This window comes from Manis pentadactyla, chromosome 7 (genome assembly GCF_030020395.1).
Source record: "Manis pentadactyla isolate mManPen7 chromosome 7, mManPen7.hap1, whole genome shotgun sequence".
In the NCBI taxonomy this organism is placed as follows: domain Eukaryota; kingdom Metazoa; phylum Chordata; class Mammalia; order Pholidota; family Manidae; genus Manis; species Manis pentadactyla.
The window spans coordinates 149170339-149191160 of record NC_080025.1 but is presented as its reverse complement, the minus strand read 5'-3'; the positions used below and the strand labels follow the sequence as shown (position 1 = coordinate 149191160).

Here is a 20822-nt window from a genome sequence, read left to right as displayed (position 1 = left end):
CTGTTTTGCTCAGCTGTTAAGACTATTTAAGTCTTCCTAATGTTCTAGACCTGTGCTCTCCAGTACACTAGCCACTAGTCACATGGGCATTTACATATAAATTTAAACTTGAGGTAATTAAAAATCTGGCTCCCCTGTCCTACCCAGGCCCATTGCATTTGCACTGATGTGTGTGTGCAACTGGCTGCTGCCCTGGCAGGGCAGACTGAGAGAGAGGTCTGTGTTGTCACAGGGCTGCACAACAGTGCTGGGCGTCAGCACTCTGCTCGCATTTACCTGTGTTATAGAAAAATGTTTTCCACAGCTACAAGTGTATTTGCAAATTTTAAAGTCTTTTCTGGTTTGTTATTGTTTCTTCCTCTTTGACAAATAATCTTCACGTGTAATTATTTATGATAAAAAATATTCTAGTCATTTTGAATTGTAACTTTACTGTTTGTTAATTCTAATGTCTTTTTTCCTGACGGCCTCCTAGGGTGCAGACATATGCCGGCTTTGGCATATTCACCAAGCTCTGTATTGTTTCGATTATGATTTGGAGGAAAGTAGAGAAATTAAAGACATGCTGCTTGAGTGCTTCATAAATGTAAACTATATCAAGAAGGAAGAAGTGAGTGGTGCTCCTTTTTTGGAGTGTTTGAAAACTGCTTTCTAATGGATGTTTTTCATAAGTTAATGTGTTGTTGTTTTTTGTAATGTGCTCAGGGTTTTACTGAAATAGGGCTCCGTTCTCAGAGCTGTTATATTTGTCGCACATCATTTTTACTGCATGGCTGTATTAAACATTTTACAAGTCATTGCTTATTTCGTCATTAAACCACATAATTGCAGGTGGCTGTGTGAATCCCGGGGAACCATGATTGTATTTTAAATTAAGAATGATTAAAAATAAGGTTGAGAAAGTACTTCCCCATGGATCAGATCTGACCTTCCACCCTAATTCCAGGTTAATTGGCATAAACTCAAAACTTCTATCACACAGTACTTTTTATTTCTTTCTCCTGCCCGTCCACTAACTCCCTCTGCTAACTGTCCATTTTGCTGGTCCCTCCCCCATGTGGCTACTGAGCACATGGAATTTTGCCTGAAGAGGAAAATCCAGTCTTAAAGCTTAGTAAGAAAAAAGAATGTAAGATATCTCAGTTCTCCCGTATTATAATGCCTAAGTGATAATGTTTTGGATAGTGGCCTGCATGTACATATCATTGTCATTGCTGCTTCTGACCTTCCTCCACGAGGCTGCTAGAGAGTCCCGATCACAGAGTGGCTGCGTTGCTGTTGGACAGCGCAGAGCCATTGTCTTTGGGGTCTTCTGTAGTCATGTATGGAACACTGACCATATTCCCATGTTAGGGATGTAGAGAAGTTTCTTATAATTATAGAATGTAGAATATAGCCTTTGTTTTTTATTCTGGTAGCCTAGCAGATGTATATCTGAGGCAAAAGGATGGAGTTTTCACTCCCTGTGGGGTAGGTGGGGAAGAATTCCTGGGGGAGGAAGACGAACACCTGCGGCCTGTAAATATCTGTACGAGGTCAGCTAGTCAGTGGGAGACACAGGGTTTGAACCTGATTTGCCTGCTGCCCAGGGTGCTGTCTCTAGCCAGCTAGGTTCCAGGGCCATATGTGATTGCTGACCATCCTGACCAAGACCTTCAGCACCTCAGGGTCAGATCTCTGTTGGTCCAACCGATGGTGGTAGCCTTGGTCAGAGTCCTTGGGAGCTCAACTTTCTTCTGTAAAATAGGAACCAACAACTGTGCCCTTGGGATTCCTGAGGAGCACTGAGCTGATGAGTGAAGGACCTTTAGCCCAGCACCTGGCAGGTGATGAGCACGGGGTTGGGGGAGGTGTGTGTCTGACTGCCGATGCCGTTCTCGTAGGCAAAGATGCTGATGTAGGGCCAGTGCCCTTAGGACCTCCAGGATTGTTAAGAAAGTTGGGGAGAGTAATGAAGCTAAGAGCAGTTTCAGATAAATGAACTTTACTTATATTGACTTATGCACAGTGGTTGATGAATTGTCCTTGTTTAACGCGTATATGTGTACAAGTATAGACACAAATATACCTCTGTATGTTAAAGCTTCCCATTTCTTTTAACTTGTGCTCTTTTGAATTTAGGATACCTGAACTTAACTTCCTAATCAGTTATTAATTTTGTCAGCCAGTTTCCAGTCATTCTGGGTAAACAGCAAATACTTTGCACTCTACTCTCAAGTTACTTCTGCTTGTATGAAGTGTGCTGCATGTCTTTTGGGTTCCAGAGGCAGTAGTGGTATGCTGGTAGTGAAGTCTTGGTAGATATATTTTATGCACTCCCAAGACTATATATTGTATTCTTGCTTTTTAGGTTCATATGTGTAATCTAGTAGCATGCATTTAAATTATCATTACATGATATGACACTTATAACTTGGGGACTATATGTGTTTGAAAATTCTAGCCTGGCAAATATTTATCCTCTTAACTTTATCAGTCCTGTTTTCTCTTTTATAAAAGATGAAATGAACTCATGTTCAATTCCATTCTGCCCCTAAATGCTAGATTTCAAGCACTCTTTGATTTTAGGTTATGTAGACACACATGAAAGAGGCAGAAGGAAATGTTTATGGGCCATTTAAGGTACTGCCAGGCAGCATGGTGCATTTGTGCTCCTGTGTCCAGCAGGGAGGGAGCCCAGTGGTGTCTGCTGCTAGACCCTCTGCCGGGCATCCCACCCTGGCCCTGCTGTCTGGGTCTGTCATCCCAGGGTTTCTACCGCATCTGCCACAGGGGCTACCTCTCAACCTGAGCGCCTTCCCCTGCATAACTCCAGTGTACAGATTCTTGGTTATGGTTACATGGGCTTCCTTTAGGCATAACGAACAGTGGTATTACTGAACACCCAAAGAATTGTTTGTGTTTGGTTTTGGGAACGTTTCCTTGTTCACAGTGTAACACTATGCCCTATTTTATTACTTACAGGGAAGAAGATTTCTTAGTTCCCTCTTCAACTGGAATATAAATTTCATTAAAATGATCCACGGGACCATTAAGAACCAGTTACAGGGGTTACAGAAGTAAGTATAAAAGACAGTATTTTGTGCTGTCTTAATTTGGGTTTGAAAGATTTTATTTGACTTTTAAGTTATAGTAATGTATTAAAAACTTTATTAAATTTTAAATTTGTTAAAATTCTCTCTTAAATTATATAATTTATTGTGTACTATTGTCTTGCTGGATAGTTTTTCCCTACATTGAAAACCATTCTTGTTCAGTAATGGTACTGAAATTAAGATTTTAACTTGTGGTAGTCCTTTAAATAGTCAAATTACTTAATAGTTAAATCTCAGCCTCGTCACAGTAAAGCCTGTCACTCGCCCTTCTGGTACTGTTTGAACATGGGTCTGCTCTCTGATGTACTGTGGCCTGACGTGGTCAGTGGGAGAAATGCTGCAGGTGAGAGGCTAGGGTGCGCTCTCCGGCCAGGGCTCCGCCCAGCAGACGCTTGCCAGGCACAGGACCGAGTGCTTAGTCTGTACTTTAAAGTCCAAGCCTCAAGCTCTGGAGGTAGGCTTGCTTACTAAATTTCCTTCAGTCAGGCAGCTATGTAAGCACTGAGCTGGGACTTGATTCTGTACCTCTAATCACAAAGCCCCTGCCGTTCACTACCACTGTTTACTCAGCTTTCCTCATTTGCAGAATATTTGGGTTGAATCAATAGAATTTCTAAACTATGGTTCTAAAATTAACTCTGGTATTTTCAGGCTCCCTTTACCTAAAGGACTTAGTAGCCTGAAAGTCCAAAATTGACTCCAAGTAAAAAAATTTATATATAAATGCTTTTTCACTTAAGAATTTGGTTCTGGGCTTATGTTCTCAGAGTTTCACAGAAGACTGTAAAGTTCTGGGGTAGCTCTGGTTGAGAAAAAAGAGAAAGTTTGATATTATATTCTACTTCTTGGACTTTTTCCATTGTCTACTTTCTGCCACAGGTGGATAACATGTCTACAGATAGTTGTCAAAGTACTAGGCTAAAACCAAGTATCTCCTTCCCTAGACTAGGAGAGCATCTGGAATGATACACATTAAAAGTACAGTTCAAATGAGCCTGCATTAAATTACTTGATTTTTTTCAATAGATCTTTGATGGTACACATTGCAGACATTTATTTCAGAGCTTGGAAAAAGTCTTCAGGGATAATATTGGAGGTATTTTCTTTTCATTTTATTAAAAATGTTAACATTCACTTTCATTGTATTTTAGTTTCTGAGTAAGTAGTCATGGAAGGGTCACTTAAGCCCTCTGTGGTGCTGTCAGGGTGCAGCCCCAGGATGGGACTGATAGAGACACATGTCTCGGTCTTCTTCCCGTGGGAATGCAGCCATGAGTCCTGCCCTGCCCTGAGACGTACGGCTGGAGTGAAGTCAGGACTCACCCCTCATTTTGGCGTCTGTAGACGCACTCTGTCACGCAGGCACAGCAGCTGACTTTTGAAACGTGACCGATCTCTATTGAGATGTGCTGTAAATGTATGAAACGCCATATTTTGAAGACTTTGTGTGGAGAAAGAAGAATGTAAAATACCTCATGAATGCTTTTTAAAAATACTGCTTGCATGTTTGAAATGATAGTGTTCTGGATATGTTGGGCTAAACAAATTTTACGATAATTTTATCTTTTTTTTTTTCCTGTTTTTTGTGGCCACTGAAAAATTTTAAATGGCATTCATGGCTTGAGTTGTTTCAGTTGGACAGTGCTTTGTGGGAACCTCAAGCCACCTCTTTTAGTTACATTATTTTTGTGAATTTAAAGACATTTGTTTTGAATATGGCTAATGTGTAATGACTGCATAATATCTGTATTACAAAGATATGGCTACATAACTAACAATCACAAACATTCAAAGACCCTTTTGGAGAAAATCAAAAGAAAGTTTGATATCCCTGTGTTTTTCTCATACTAAGTTCTCAAATGTGTTTTCTTTACCTCTGAGAGTAAAATACTTAACTCTAGTCACAAAGGGGTCTTTCCTCTGAGGAGCAGGTCCTGAACTGGTGGGTGGGGGTAGGATAGCTGGTGTTGGGAGTTTGTTTCTGACCGCCCTGCTCCCCTTCCAGCTCAAGCTTGGTCTGTGTGCCGGGGTTTGTCACTGACTTCTGTCACTTAAGTTACCCTGATGACAACTTCTAGGGTAGTTTTATGATGTGTAATTTTTTGGGGTAGAGGGTAAAATCAGGAGATTGTTTTGCATTTTTTGCATTGTTTTATGATTGCATAAAGCTTGTTCGTAGGAACAGTGTCCTTGTTCTACAATAGTGGTTTAGAAAATAGGAGTTTGTAATTTGAAACATGGCTGTTTGACTAGATTTCTACCAAATTTGTACCAGCACTCTGTACTCAGGCTTCCTCCCTCCCAAGTTTTTAAAGCAAGTTCCAGGCATGACATCTCATTTCATTGTGCTTTAGTGTGCTCATATGCATCTCTAAAATATATGGTTACAAAACGCCATATTCATACTTAATAAAATTAACAATAATTCCTGGGTACTTTTAAAAATAATTGGGCCATATTTAAATTCCTCTGCTTTTTTTCAAAAGTGCCCTTTTACAGGTTTTTGGAATTGGGATGCAGCAAGTCTTGCATGGTGTCTGCTTGCTGCAGCATTTAAATCTTGCAAAGTACCCTCCCTCCCTCCGTCCCTCCTTTTCTGCTTTTAAAATCTATGCTGTCACTGTGTTGAAGAAACTGGGTCTGTGTCTTATAAAATGGCCATTTGCTGGTAGTTATTTCTTCAGGCTCAACCTGTGTGGCACAATTACTTTATAGGTAGTGCCATGTGTTTCCTATTTCATGGCAAGTATGGGGTGTGCCCTCCCGTGTGGAGTGATGCTGAAATTATTAGTGGCTTCAGGTGAAGGAAATATTTTCAAAGATAATGGAGAAGGGGTTAATAGCAGCAAGCTTTCCTTATATTTTGCCCTGAAGCCATGAAATCTAGATGCAGGGGCACAGAGTACAGGGTAGCAGACCACTGGGGATTTGGGCTGCTTCTGGGGTTGGCCTTGATTAGTCACCCAGCTCAGGAGGATGGTCAGATGCCTGGGTTAATGGAGGAGCTTCCCTTACCACTAACGGCCTGCCCCTCTCCTTGGCGGTCTGAAAGGTCTGATTTCAGTCATTTTGAGGTCCTGGCCCCCATCTTAGGGGCCGTCAGTGTCAGTTTAAGGGAGGCTCTTGAGACAGACCCATTCTTCTGGGCTACTGGGGTCAGGATGACTCAGTGGAGGGGGCTCCCAGGCCTTACACAGTCTCAAAACAGCCTTGACTGGCAGGGGGAGGTCTGTGCTTCCATTTAGCACAAATTTGGTATTTCATCAAATTAGAAGAAACAAGGTACTAAAGCTGAAGGAGTTGTAAGAGTTGTGGATTTAAACTGGAAAGCTCAGAGGAGAGGGTCACATCCCCCTCATGGGGCGGAAGATGGATGGGTCGGACCCCTTCTGTGCTCACACTGCCTGCCCTGCCATCCGTGGGAGGGCACCCACTTATTATTCCAGACAATTGAAAACGCTTGCATCCAGGACTTCATGTACCACGGAATCCACCTTCCGAGGAGGTCTCCAGTGCACACCAAAGTGCGAGAGGTGAGCAGGACACAAGAGCACTGGTCGTGCATCTTTAATAATGCGCCACCTGTGTTTTTAGACAGTTGCCTTTAATCAGTGTAAAAGTCAGGCTTTCCCAGGCACCCATTAAAGGATTTCTCAGTCTTGATATTCGGTATCTGTTGCCATAACAGGAAAGAAAGTCAGAACCTTAGTCAGACAATCTTTAATTCTTTGACATAAAAATGTCCAGAATCATTACTTTCTAACTGCGACTACCACTTGTTAAAAAGATATCTGAGATTATTTTTATTATTTAGTATATTAAATTTCCATTTTGGTGTACTCTAAACCAAGTGAAATAAATGCTCTGATAGTTTCTCTTCATAAGATTTTGTTTTTGAAAGAATCTCAGTATTGGGTATGAATTTTATTCTCATATTGTAAATGGTCTGACTAAATAAGGCTTCCATATCAGCGCCATTATCACAGTGCCAGGTAGCTGGTGGTCACGGCCCTGGCCGGACTTGGAGACTCAGGTCTGTGTGTTACTCGGCACCGTGGTGTCTGTCTTGTTTGTGGGCTGTTAGTGTTGGTGGTTGTGTGTCAAGAAGCTAAGTGAACAATGGCTGCCTTTTTTACTTTTGTTTAGTGAAATCTCTATTACTTGTAGAATGCTAATAAACTGGGCAAGTTTGAGTGGATAAGAAAACAGTTCATTCTGTTAATGACTGGGTCTGAATTAAAGAGCCCAGAGACGCACGCATCCAGTTGCCCCCGAGCCCCAGCCCCACACGGCTCCAGTGTGGCTTCATTTAGTTGTAGGTCGGTTTGGGTCATTTATTTCACATATGATTTGATGTTTTAGGTTCTATTGGGTCATAAAGAATGGCATCATGTTAAACTGTGCAAATCTGTGACATAGTTCCTTTAGTCTTGGAACCACTTACCCACTTTTTTCATACCGTTTTTGCTGTGGTAGCCTGAGTAATTAAGATACTGTAAGCATAGATACCGCTATTTGGTAAACATGGGAAAATGCACAGAAAGAATAAAAGGAAGTATATCAGATTTCACTTTTCAAATGGAAATGTGTTCCTGGACTCCAAGTAATTGTTAGCCTTGCTTATAACACATTATAGCTTCTTCCTCAGATCCTTTTTTTTTTGATAAACATCATATTTATACAATAAATCATTTTATTGATGAAAAAAGCTTTAGGAAATGCTTTACAAGTCATTTGGAAGTAAAAATCCCCATATTGTTGATGCAAATCTTCTAAAATTAGATAGTAGTAAGTAATGGTTGTACAACTGAATATACTAAGACCCACTGAATTGTCTACTTTAAAAGAGTGAACTTCTGCAGGATGTGAATTGTTATCTCGATAAAGTGTTTAAAAGTTTTTCTATGCATTGAATATACCATTGATACCAAAACTTGACAATATTATACACAAAAAACAAACCATAGACTACTATCACTTACCACCAGCAATAAAAACTCCTAAATAAAGAATGAACAATCAGAAAAATAATTCCCAGACTGTAGTTCTTTTAGGGTAAAGTTGATCCAAGTTCACTTTTAAAGTATAAACTATTGTTTTATCTGTTTAATTTTTTAATTTTTCTATTTTTCACTAATAGAATTTTAGTTCCAAGAGTTGTGGATTAAGGAAGCAAAGCAAAATTGTTGGGAAAGGAGTCTGCAACGGGCCATGGGGAGGTCCTGGCTTGTGCAGAAGGGAAGTGGGCAACGGCGGGGGTGGGTATTAAGGACGGCCTGCTTCTGACCCTTCACGAGTGCTGGGAAGGAGTTGGTGTATGAAGGATCTCAAGTGATGACATCTGTTTGGAGATGTGCCCTTATTGGTTCTTATAGCAAAAGAGAGTTGCAGCCAGCACACTTCAGAGCCAGGACAGGCTACAGAACCTGCCAAGCGACCCCTCCATGCTCTCCTTTCCCACTTTACCCTGAAGGTCAGAGGTTTATGAGGCTGTGTGGTTGTTGGTAGAAGCGTGGAGGTGAGGTCCAAACACCCTCACAGCCCGGGGTGCCGCTCCGTATCTCGCCAAGACCCATTTCATGTGGTTGGCCACTTCCGGTGCTGTGTGCACCCGCGGTGGTTCCCTCTGGGAGGGACTGTCAGAACTTGGGGGCACACGGGCCTGTTCGGTGGCGAGAACAATCTGTTCCCTGTTGGTTTTTCTAAGTAGGATTTTATTTTTTTTATTTTTTTTTATTTTTATTTATTTTTTTTATTGAAGGGTAGTTGACACACAGTATTACATTACATTAGTTTCAGGTGTACAACACAGTGATTCAACATTTATATACATGATAATTCTAGGTACCAGCTATCACCATACCAAGTTGTTACAATATTTTGACTATATTCCTTATGCTATACATTACATCCCGGTTACTTATTTATTTTACAATTGGAAGTGTGTACTTTTTTTTGGTTGTTGTTGTTAGGGCATCTCTCATATTTATTGATCAAATGGTTGTTAACAACAATAAAATTCTGTATAGGGGAGTCAATGCTCAATGCACAATCATTAATCCACCCCAAGCCTAATTTTCGTCAGTCTCCAATCTTCTGAAGCATAACGAACAAGTTCTTACATGGAGAACAAATTCTTACATAGTGAATAAGTTACATGGTGAACAGTACAAGGGCAGTCATCACAGAAACTTTCGGTTTTGCTCATGCATTATGAACTATAAACAGTCAGTTCAAATATGAATACACATTTGATTTTTATACTTGATTTATATGTGGATACCACATTTCTCTCTTTATTATTTTTAATAAAATGCTGAAGTGGTAGGTCGATACAACATAAAGGTAGAAAACATAGTTTAGTGTTGTAAGAGAGCAAATGTAGATGATCAGGTGTGTGCCTGTAGACTATGTGTTAATCCAAGCTAGACAAGGGCAATAAAACATCCACATATGCAGAAGATTTCTCTCAGAACAGGGAGGGTGAGGTTCTAAGCCTCACCTCTGTTGATCCCCAATTTCTCACCTGATGACCCCCCTGCGACTGTGCCTGTCTTAGGTTGTTCCTCCCTTGAGGAATCTTACCCGTCTCTGGCTAACCAGTCATCTTCCGGGGCCATACAGGGAAATGTTAAGTTGGTAAGTGAGAGAGAAGCCTTATTGTTTGAAATGGTTAGCTTTTTATTTCTTTGCATATTTATGCCCTGTGGCTTCTATGCCCAGCATTTGTCTTGAGGTATCTTTACCACTTGGAGGAGTTATGATACTCGGTAAATTTGATATGAGGCACGAATTCTATTTAAGAATTCGTTGTAATTAGGAAGGAAGAAGAAAAGCTATAGAAGTAGCAGGCGGGAGAAAACATGGGAAGATTGATTATTTCTTTGACATATCTTCTTGTAGAGTAACTTCAGCATGTATAGATTTTAAGCTACTACTTAAATTGCGCACACACATTAACATAATAGGAGTATAGTTACATAACCAAAGCATACCTGTAATTACCAGCCATCTCCAGTGAAACCAAGAAAACCAGTTAGGCACCCTAGGCATTTGTGAAAACTTATCAATGATATGATGGTTATTATCTAACTGAATTTGAATAGTTTGAGAAAAATCAGACAAATTAAAACAACCCATTCCTGGGCACTGTTCACATCCCATATGTTCTTTTAACAGTAAATAGTCTGTAGTTGTAAGATTTTGGAGCGCTACAATTTGCACTTCTCCTAATTCTTGGTTGAGTTCCAACAGTATAGATTCTAAGTAGGATTTTAAATGCTTTTTTAAAACAACAATAGTACCTTTCTTTTCTTTTCCTGGTTGTCAGGTGCTGAGTTATTTTCACCGTCAGAAGAAAGTTCGGCAGGGAGTGGAGGAGATGCTTTGCAGGTTATACAAGCCCATCCTCTGGAGAGGATTGAAGGTTTACCTCTAACCCTTCCGTGTGTGTTTACAGAGCCAGCTGTGCTGTTGAATTCGGCGTACTCTGATCCAGAATTGCAACAAAGCAGCAAAAATAAGACTGGGGCTGGAGGCTTGGTGACAAATGTTTTACTTTTATTAAAAGCATTTCTTAGGCCCATTAAACTAGGAATCAAATTGGTTTAGTGCTGACTACACATTTGGAAAGAGCGTGGTCGTGCTGTCAGCCAGCAGAGGTGGGAGGCTGTAGAGCTCGCTGCCATCCTGGTGACCAGGACAAGATTGCAGCATTCTGAGGAGTAAATTTCAATGCAGGCAGGTCTGGTGTGGGTGGTAGGATATGGTCACTCTTAATGACACAAGGTGGGCTTTGAAGCAAGACTATGGATTGAACTCTCAGTTCAGTGTTGACAGATACTGACATTGAGCTGAGAGTTCAGCTTAGCTGAGGAAAGGTCTCACATGCTTGCTCACCTGAAATGTTACCATCACCTTTACTTTGTAAATAAGTCTGTTTGAGGGGCTAGGAGCAGTACTTTACTCCTATCTGGAACCCTTCGATTGTCATCTCTTTGGTTCTGAAATACTCCTCTTTCATCGTTGCAGGCGAGAAACTCGGAAGTCCGGTCAAATGCTGCCCTGTTGTTCATCGAAGCGTTTCCTATTAGGGATCCAAACTTTAATGCTATTGAAATGGATAGTGAAATTCAGAAACAGTTTGAAGAACTCTATGTACGTATTCCATGTGGTCAAGCTTCCTGTGACCTCAGCTCTGTCTGTGCCTGGTGCGCATCCTGGCCCTCCCCCTGTTACTGCCTGTGTGCTGCCCCTTGATGGCAAGTTTTGTAGATCTTGACTTTCTTCAAGGAAATACATTCTGTCTTTGGGGCCTTCTGTGACCTCACGGACCAAGTGTCCTTTCCTCTCCCCCTTCGTCTCCTTTGGGACGCCTCACTACACTTAAGTGTTTCACGTGTATCCTTGCCTTAGCAGAAGGGCAGTATAATGCAGTCAAAACAGATGCCTGGGTTTGAGTCCACTTCTCAGGTGATAGCCGAGTGACGGGTGGGTCCCTCGCTTTTCCATGTCTTTATGAATGGGGAGACACTGTCTGTTGTGAAGGTGTGGAGTATGTGAGTGACAAACACTGTTTATGGTTTAAGGCAGGCCTACAGATAAGGCCTGTCACAATTGATTTTTTTTCAGACAACAGACTCTTTAAATGAAATGTTAGGACATTAGGATCTGTTACTTATTTCAAAGGGGTGTTATGGGTCTTTTTCATCTACCTGGAGAGCACCAGCCTCTGCTTGTTCACATTCTCTTATGTTTGCAAGTCTTCCCAACAAGCTAAAAAATGCTATTTATTTTCCTAGTCAGTAGAATAAGCCTCAGGAAGCGGCAGCAGCCTGCCTGGTCACGCGGCTGCGGGGGCCCTCCGAGAGTGCTTCCTTTTGTTTTTTCCTGACTCATGAAATACCTTGGACAGGCAGAAAGTTAGAGTGATAGTGTTATGAGTATGTGTATGCTCCTCATACACTCTCACATACATTGTAGGAGAAAACGTTGCTAGGCAAACCAAAAGTAGATTTTGGTAGTTTTTAGTCAAAAAACTATAAAAAACTTCTGCTCTTTTTAAGTCCGGTGTCCCAGTCTATGGCCACATTTGTGTTGCCTGAATGTGTGTGTCTGCACTTGGGTGATGTGGGTGCAGCCACGACGTGCTGCTCATCCCGCTCTGGCACCGCATCTGTGGTTCTGCTGGGGGAGCCTGGCCCCAGGTGCTCCTGCCCTGGATGTGCGTGAGTAGGTCTCAGGAGCGGCCTGCTGGGAGGTAGCAGACACAGTGAGGGCATGACTCACATTTTGTTTTGAATTCCAGCTCCCACTAAATAAATCAAACCATTTAACCTCTCTCCAGTCCTGTTTCTTTTTTAAAATTAGAAATAATAATTTATAGGATTGTGACAAGGTGTCAATGAAAAATTGTATATAAAACATTTTGCTCCATCCCTAGCCCTAGGATGACAGTGGTTATTATTGTCCATAGGAACATAAACATACATAAAGTGATATGATTGTTTAGTAGGTATTAGGAACATACTGGTGAATCCTGTGTATCTTGTACTAGGTACTGAAGTGAATTTCCAGACGTAAGTACTTAATTACAAAGTGAAAGGAGTATAGGGTGGTGTTTGATCTCTTAGAATGTAGGTGTCAATTACTTGACATCTTGGATATGCTTAGAATTTTGGCTAATAAGTGAATAGTGTAACTCAATCTCTTTCTATTCCATTAAAATCCTTCAAATTATATTATTTGTAAATTGAAGGAATCTTAATGTGAGAATCCCATAGTTGGCAGGAGTGTCATATGAATAAAAATATTTCCCAGATACGAAGGTTAATGGATTTTTAGCAATTGTGTCACATGTACATGTTAATAAGTTTAAGAGGCAGGATCTATGAAACGATTATTTTACAGTGAAGAAACATTACACATAGGAATGGCAAATTCTTTTTTTTCCTAATAAATACCTTAAAGAGATGCTACATCTTCGCTAGAATCAAAGGAACTTGTCCACATTAAGATTGGAACACAGAGTAATCTATATTCAGATTAATGATCATGAGCTTTTAAATAATAATACAAAAAATAATTATTAAATGCTATCCCATTTGAATTTAGGGGAAGAAAAAGTTGTTGAAGTCAGTTAAATATTTTTTCAGAATAAGAAACATTAAATTCTAAATCATTCCTCTAGAGTTAAAGAATAGATTTTTAAAAATATTGATGTACAGTTTTTTTAATTATATATTTCTTGGTGGAAATGGGTTTTAGGTAGCGAAATTCCATCAGACCCGTAAAAATGAGGTGTTACTGTGTAAACAGACTTTAAGAGACTTTTTAGAATTAAAGACAACAATGATGAAGTTTCCACTCTAAGTCTGTGCTTAAGATGGAAATGTAGTCGGGAGAGGCTCGTGTGTACACAGCGCGGCTGCGGGCGCCGCGGGCCTCTCCCGGGCAGGACCTACGCTCACCTGGGACCGGCGGGGGCCGGCGGAGCCTCCGCCGCAGGGTGGCCTGGGGGGCAGTGCTTCGCGTCCGAATCCCAACATGTTCTTTGTTTTTACCTAACAATTTATAGTTTGACCAGGTAGAGAGCTCTATGTCCAAAATAATTTTTTCCCAAGGATTTTCAAAACACTTTGTATTTTCTGGCATCGAGGGTTTCTGAAACTTGAATATTGTGTTTCCCTATTTTTTGGTTTCCCCCCTCGGCTGGTACACCCTAAACATGTTTTCCCCCTTCCCGAGTTCGGCTTTTCTGGGTCCATCTGGGAGGCAGTTACCCCCCCCCCCCAAAAGGCACGCGGAAGGGCGGCCTCCGGGAGGGCCCGTCAGTGCAGCTGTCGGTTCGCGGCCACGGATGCTCCACCTGCCGCCGGGGGTGCAGGAGCAGCAATGGACGCCAAAATTTGAATTGTGTGTTATGTTCGTGCGTCACAAAATACTCTTGGTGGTTTTCAGCCGTTCTTAAGCACTGCGGACCGTGCGAGGACAGGAACGGACAGATTCCGCCTGCAGGTTGTTCAGGTCCTGACTAAATGGATATGAGTCTTTCATGAGGATCAATAAAGACCAAGTCCGATAAAGAGCACGACTTCTTTCCTGGCACCCTCCATGCACCCTGACCGTTCTCTCATACTTTTTGCTCTGCTAGTCATTTCCAGACCTGAATAGTGTGCAGACTCTTAAGGTGAATTGAAGCCTTGTGAATGTCTAGATGGAGTGACTCCTAGTAGAAAACAGTGCCGTTGTTTAGAGTGATTATTTGGTGGCAGTGTGACTGCTTGGCCACAGGTGTGGGCCTTTGTATGAGACTGTGTCCGTAAGGTGGTTGTCCAGAATACACTCCAGGAGAGTGATACCGAGTAATTCTTGGGAAACAAATCCATAAGGCCTGTGAGTTATGAAGACAGGCTCTCAGCTTCCTGAAGCTCTCTTCAATTTTGTTTTATTTTTATCTTGTTGGTTTTTTCCTCAAATGACCTGTCGTCTTCCCTTTTCCAGTCTCACTTTTGAGAAGAGGATTGTGTTGACCAGTAGTTGGCCCAGGTTTTCCTCTAGAAGTGTTGAGTTGTGTCCTCAGTAGGCTTGTATGGGAAGTGTGTCAAGTTCTGCACCAATGGACAGGGCTTGTCAGCAGATAGGATTCCCTTAAGTTCTGTGGGTGAGGAACAGGCAGGCTGGTGGCCCCACAGTTATTACCGGAGGAGCCTGCCCTCCTGGCGGGCAGTCTGTCCTTTGTGGATGTTTTGGAGCTACTCCTGGCTCTCTGTGCTCCTCCATCCCCCAGTGTCTCTTGGAGGACTCTTGCCTGGCTGGTTATTTACCCTGGGAGCACACACTGATGTGTGAGCCACCGCCATGTCCTGGGGCTGTGGGTTCTGACCCTGGCTGCCGGCTGGTCTGGGCTCTGGGCGGGGCAGAGCGTTATTCAGGCCGCCACGCTTTGCTCTTGTCCCCACGAGGCTGTTCCTTTGCCGCTGTTCCCGGTAGCAGTCACGCAGGCTCCATTCCCAGCACTGTCGTCTCTGCTCGTCTTATTTGTCCTTTTGGTCAGATTGGGCAGGAGAAGAAGTAAGTGCTCATTCACCCTAACCTGAATCTTTTTCTCACTCTATGGAGTAAGGATTCTTTTTGTTTTAGACTTTTATGACAGCAGGTCTTACACGTTTGGTAGAGGGCCTAAGGCAGTGACCTGCTGCGTGCTGGTGATGCTGACCCAGGCCTGCAGCCTGGTCCCTCACAGCGGCTCAGCTCCAGCCGCTTCAGTAGGCGTGGCTAGACATTGGGACTCTCCAGCATGATCAGCCCGTTACAGAAAACAAAGGTGCCTAATGGTTCCTTCAGGTCCTCAAATGTCCAGTCATCGTTTTTCAGGGACATTTCAGTGACCTGTTTCCATGTGATTGGCTGATGTGCTGTTTACGTCCCTGTCAGGCAACCCTCGCCCCCACCTTTCTGCTTGCTGTTTTTGTTGAAGAAGCCAAATTATTCTTTTGTTAACCTCAGACTGAGTTTTACAGAATCTGTCCCTGCTGCCATTGACACACTCCTCTGCCCTGGGTGGTTCCTGTAGAGTGATGAGTCCTGCTTTTGTGGGGCTTTGTTGTCTTGGAGTCCCTCGTGCTGCCGTGTACTTCCACTGGGGGGCAAAACACCATGCATCTTTTTTTATTGTTGGGAAAGCTGATGACTGTTACCTGGATTAATCCATTAGAAGCAGAATTACCTTATTCTGGGCTTAGTGCATTACAACATTTTGGAAATTCAAGAGAGTGGCTCACACAGGGCGTTTAAGGGGACCAGCTGCGGTCTGCAGCCCTTCTGTCGGCAAAGGCCACAGGGGGCACTGACGGTGAGATGCGTGAGTCTGTGTATAGCCGGTGTTTCTATACCTTGAGAGGCTTGCTACACACGGTGCTAATGTGTAAAGCAAGTGTCAGCATAAAGGGAACTGGTGTAAGATTTTTAAGGCTTTTTCCCCCTCCTACTTATAGAGCCTTTTAGAAGATCCTTATCCGATGGTCCGTTCCACAGGGATCCTTGGTGTCTGTAAAATAACTTCCAAATACTGGGAAATGATGCCTCCTACCATTCTTATTGATCTCCTCAAGAAGGTAACTGGGGAACTGGCACTGGACACGAGCTCGGCTGATGTGCGCTGCTCTGTTTTTAAGGTAAGATTTCAATTATATTAGCAACATTTAGTTATTGTAGAATAGTCAGAAATACAGAGAAAGAAAAATTTTTTAATCACCTATAATCCTGCTCCATAGATATAGCACTATTGACATTTCTGTTGTATATCCAAAGTAGTATTTTTACAAACCCAAAGTGTTTTCTACAAACATTGTCTACTTGAAATAATACTGGTTTTTAGTCTGTGTGTGTGTGTGTGTGGTGGGGGGGAGAGGGCACACATTTTATAATAGGAGCTATATGTATTAAATTTTTAAATTATCATACATTAAAATAGACTTTTTGGTATACTGCTTTGCATAGGAAGTGCTATGGATGAGAAAAGCGCCCTTTCTCCTTGCCTTGTTCCTACGGTGGCTGGGGCTCATCCAGTCTGTTCTCCCGGTAGCCCCATCGCTGTTCCCACAAGATTCCTCTGAAGCAAATCCAGGAAGCTCAATATATCAGCTCATCTGAAAGTAGTTCGATATGATCTTTAAAATGTAAGGTCTCTTTCAAAAAAATTTATTTTTCCTAATAACTGGAAAGAGAAGATCATACACATGTAAGGTCTTTGGACAAGTTGGTGCCTGGTGTGAGCTTGGGCGTCACCTAGCCCCCACCCGAGCCGTGTATGGGTCTCCTGTGGGTGCGTGTCTGATTGGACATGCAGGCTCTGTGCTCTCTGGTTTTCACATGACATTGAGTCAGGAACAGAGAATTTATGGCCCGTTAAATATATACATAAAAGGATTTTTAGACCCAGCTTTGGATACAAACTGGCTTTGGAGCCCCCTCCACCAGCAATCGTTCTATGTTTTTTCACTCTAAAAATCCTTTAAAATTTAGCTGAGAGAAAGCATTGAAGAGTTATTTTATAACTACTATAATCTTGTTTAAGTAAAGCAACAGGTAAACTGATTATCAGTCATTGAAACTCTGCTTCATTTAAAGTATGCTTTTTATATATGAAATTGTTTTATAAAATGAGGATGTTTATTTCATTAGTAGTTCCAGGAAGGATGGAACTGCGTGTTTTCTTACCTGAACTTTTTTTCCTTTGAGCCTGTCCTAATTTTGAGCTCTTTATCCTTCTCTTTTCTTTGTAGTGTCTGCCTATAATTTTAGATAACAAACTAAGCCATCCACTCTTAGAGCAGCTTTTGCCGGCCCTGAAATACAGTCTCCATGACAATTCGGAGAAAGTGAGAGTGGCTTTTGTGGATATGCTGTTGAAAATCAAAGCCGTGCGTGCTGCTAAGGTGAGACGAGAGGATTTCCTCGTTTAAGGCACGGGATAAGTAAGTGTATGTTTCCATCAACAGAAAGGACAAGGCAGCTTTACTGTAAACAAGAGTTTTTCTGATCACATTTTAAAGTAATTGGTGTCTGGTATATTCTACCACTTGTTTGTGTCTTAAAATTTTGTTTGTTTAGTGATTTGCATTGAAGTTTCCAGAAATATCATTAATGTGTATTTTCTTTTTGAAAGACTTTAATGTAAGCAGCTCCACTTTAAATTATATTTTTGTCTTGTGCATGGAAGTTCTTGTTGAAATATTTAAATATTTGCTGCATATTAATCACTTAAATATTACTTTGAAAAATGTTGACCACGAGCCCCCTACTCCTTTCCCACATTTTACAGAAAGAAGCAAGGAGATATTTGCTGTATTGTCATACACATTTTGGTATGGTACAAGTGAGTTCTCCTGTAGTGACAGTTCTGTTCAGCTTTTGGCTGAAATTGTTGGTTATAAGGTTATTAACTTCATTATTATTTGGTAACACTGTGAGTTTTCGTCCTTCACACAAAAATTCTCTGAAATACACTTTAAAATGCTGTTTTGTCATGGCACAGGATTTGGCAACAGCCTGACATGTTCATCAGTATAGGTCAACCATACTGACCTGTGGTGCATTCATGCACTGAAATACCTTAGGATGGGCTTGCCTGGAGGTGCTGCTAGGGTGGAAGAGTGAGAGCAGCTGTAGGCCTGTGTGTCATGTGTGGCCGGCCGTGTAAAATGGGGAATTATGCACATGTGTTTGTTCCGATACATGTGAAATATCACAGGAGAAAAAAATAACATTTGCATGGAGGGAGGGGAATTGGGTAACTGTAGGCAGTGCTGGGGGGACCTTATTACTGCATAGCATGTGTGTTCTATGCTTTTCAATTTTTGAACTATGAATTTTTTTTTACTCCTAGAACAAAACCAAACAAAAAACCCAAAGAATATTTTGTGTGACCTGTACAGTGTAGGTGCCCCACATCATACCCAGTCACACCAAATTGGTACTTGTTGAAGATCAGTTGACTGTGTGTGATCCGTCCTGGACTCTATTCTGTGTCCATCTCTGGGCGGCATGCTGGACCATGGCTGCTCTCCAGGAGTCTGGGAGTGAGTTCTCCAGCTGTGTTCTTCCTCCTGATTTCTAGGGCTGTTTTAGGTACTTTGCATTTCCATATAGATTTTAGAATCGGCATGTCAGTTGCAACAGAAAAGCTGGCTTCAGTTTTGATTGCATTTATTCTAACAGCCTATTAAAACTACAGTTCTGAATCTCAAAGGGAAATTTTCAGCTTAGTATTGTGTTTAAAGTGTAAGTCTGTTTGCAAAGGGTTATTGAGGTGATGGCTGGCACGGGAATAGAGAAAGTTGTTTTCAGTTTAGTAAGGGGTCTGCTCCAGAGCACAGGGGAGAGGCCAAGGAAGACAGGAACAGGGGGCCTGTGACGGAAAGTCTGGATCTTAGGGGCAAGGCAAGAGCAGGAAAGGGTGTGTGAATGTTACAGTGAGCAGCTGCTTTCATCTTAGTGCATGCGAATAAGCTGGCTGGGAGGCCCCTGGAAAGGTTTGTTAGGCAATACGCGCTCCTTCTTGCAAGTCAAGGCCAAACATTGGTGATCATGTGGACAGGCAGCTTGTGGGAAGTAGGGGTGGCTGCTCATCCCCAGGGGCATCAAGAGCAGTGTGCCACCTTGCATTTTCATGGACACGTCTGCACAGCTGTGGGCTCCTGCATGTGGCTGTACATGGAATGAGAGCCTCCCTTTCTTTTCATTTCCTTTGTAAGCCTGGGTGGGCTGAGCTCAGAGGGGCCTGGAGCCGAGTCTTCTCAAAGGCCCTGAACAGAGTGACTGATGCATGGCATACAGTAAAAGCTAGTTCGATGAAATTAGTTCATATGGCCAAGGAGTGGTTATCAACTTAGTTGATTAGGCTTCTGTTTATATTTTTCATTGTCATGTCTAGTAATTTCAAGTCGTTTACTGTGTTTTGAACCTCTACATTTCTGCCATTGTCTATCTGAGATTTAAGCTGAACCAACAGTTACTAATATTAAAACTTCTTTATGAAAAAAAAAACAAAACCTTTGGGTTCTTACTATGCAGTTATTCCTAACATTAGAAGTGAAACACCAGTTACTAGTTTATGTTCTTGTCCTTATAGATTCTACCCTGTGGGTAATAGGTTTGGGTAAAATAAAACCTCAGGCAATTGAAACAAAGCAAACCAGAATCCTGAACTAATCAGAATTGTTTCTGCATTTTATGTTAGAAAAGTAAATCACAGAATAAACTAATTTGGGGAGTCCTTGAAAGGCAGACTTGCAGGGGATGCTAGTAGTAAGAACGGTCGCCGGAACCTTGGCATTTGGTTGCCTTTCAGGATGGTCTGACCTCCACAAGGGCCCAAGAGCCATCTTTTGTAATGTGAAAAGGAATAGACCGTGGAACACCTCTCAGGTGCTGCTTGGATCAGGGGGTTTCTCAGGTGTGTTCCTCTCAGCCAGGCTGGGCCTGAGGTCTGGACCCTAAAGAGCCCCACCCCTGGTCACTTGAATTTTCAGGTGGAAGGCTCTCCTGTACTTGCCATCCCTCTGTGGATCTGGCAGTGGCTGGGCTTTGCACATTCTGGGTCCCCCTCATCAGCTAATGGCCTCGTTATGTTGTCCCCACCAGCTCCTGCTGGTTCTGACCTGGTCCTGAGCGGCTTCTGAAGGGTTGGCCCTGCCCTCTTAGGTGCCTGTTCCTGTCTGCATCAGCACCTGGCCTGCATGTCTTCCCGCTGCCTTCTGTGATGTGACAAACAGGATATCTGCTTAGTCTACTTTCGGGTGGTTGTGAATAGTGGTGTACAGTCAAGCAGCATGCCTGAGTGTTGCTGGCACCATGTCACCTACAGGTGTGCTGGTGCAGTTGGCGTCACACCTCAGGGCACTCACACTCAAAACCAGCACCCTCCTGGACTGACCAAGGGCCTCGGGGCAGGAAGGGGGCAGGCGAGAGACGCTGTCAGAGCGTTTGTCTGTCTCCCCTCGCTCTGGAACGAGCCTCCATCTCCCGCTTCTAAGCCTCCTGCAGCCAGCCTTGCAGTGGGTGGCAGTGGGGTCTCTTGGAGAAACCATGGGCCCGGGCAGCTGCGGCAGGGCTGAGCCTGCCCTGTCCGCTCTCCCGTGACTTGCTGCTGGAGGCCTGGGGACTTTGCCTTCCTGATACTAGTATGAGTAGAAGTGTTTGCTGAAGGATGCGGGTTTATTACTG

At 42.6% G+C, this 20822-nt stretch overlaps 1 protein-coding gene across 5 annotated transcripts in view; it reads left to right on the top strand.

Annotated features, from left to right (window-relative positions):
- Window positions 1–20822, top strand: part of NCAPG2 (non-SMC condensin II complex subunit G2) — a 64891-nt gene that overhangs the window by 11488 nt on the left and 32581 nt on the right. For all 5 annotated transcript variants that reach the window (XR_005027574.2, XM_036899643.2, XM_036899642.2 and 2 more), the window contains 8 exons: window positions 476–610; window positions 2965–3059; window positions 4122–4191; window positions 6542–6628; window positions 10426–10521; window positions 11127–11252; window positions 16091–16270; window positions 17381–17533. Coding sequence is in view for 4 of the 5 variants with exons in the window: in XM_036899643.2 (XP_036755538.2) it covers window positions 476–610; window positions 2965–3059; window positions 4122–4191; window positions 6542–6628; window positions 10426–10521; window positions 11127–11252; window positions 16091–16270; window positions 17381–17533 (942 nt within the window). In the remaining variant the exon portion in view is untranslated. The remainder of the gene's footprint in view (window positions 1–475; window positions 611–2964; window positions 3060–4121; window positions 4192–6541; window positions 6629–10425; window positions 10522–11126; window positions 11253–16090; window positions 16271–17380; window positions 17534–20822) is intronic.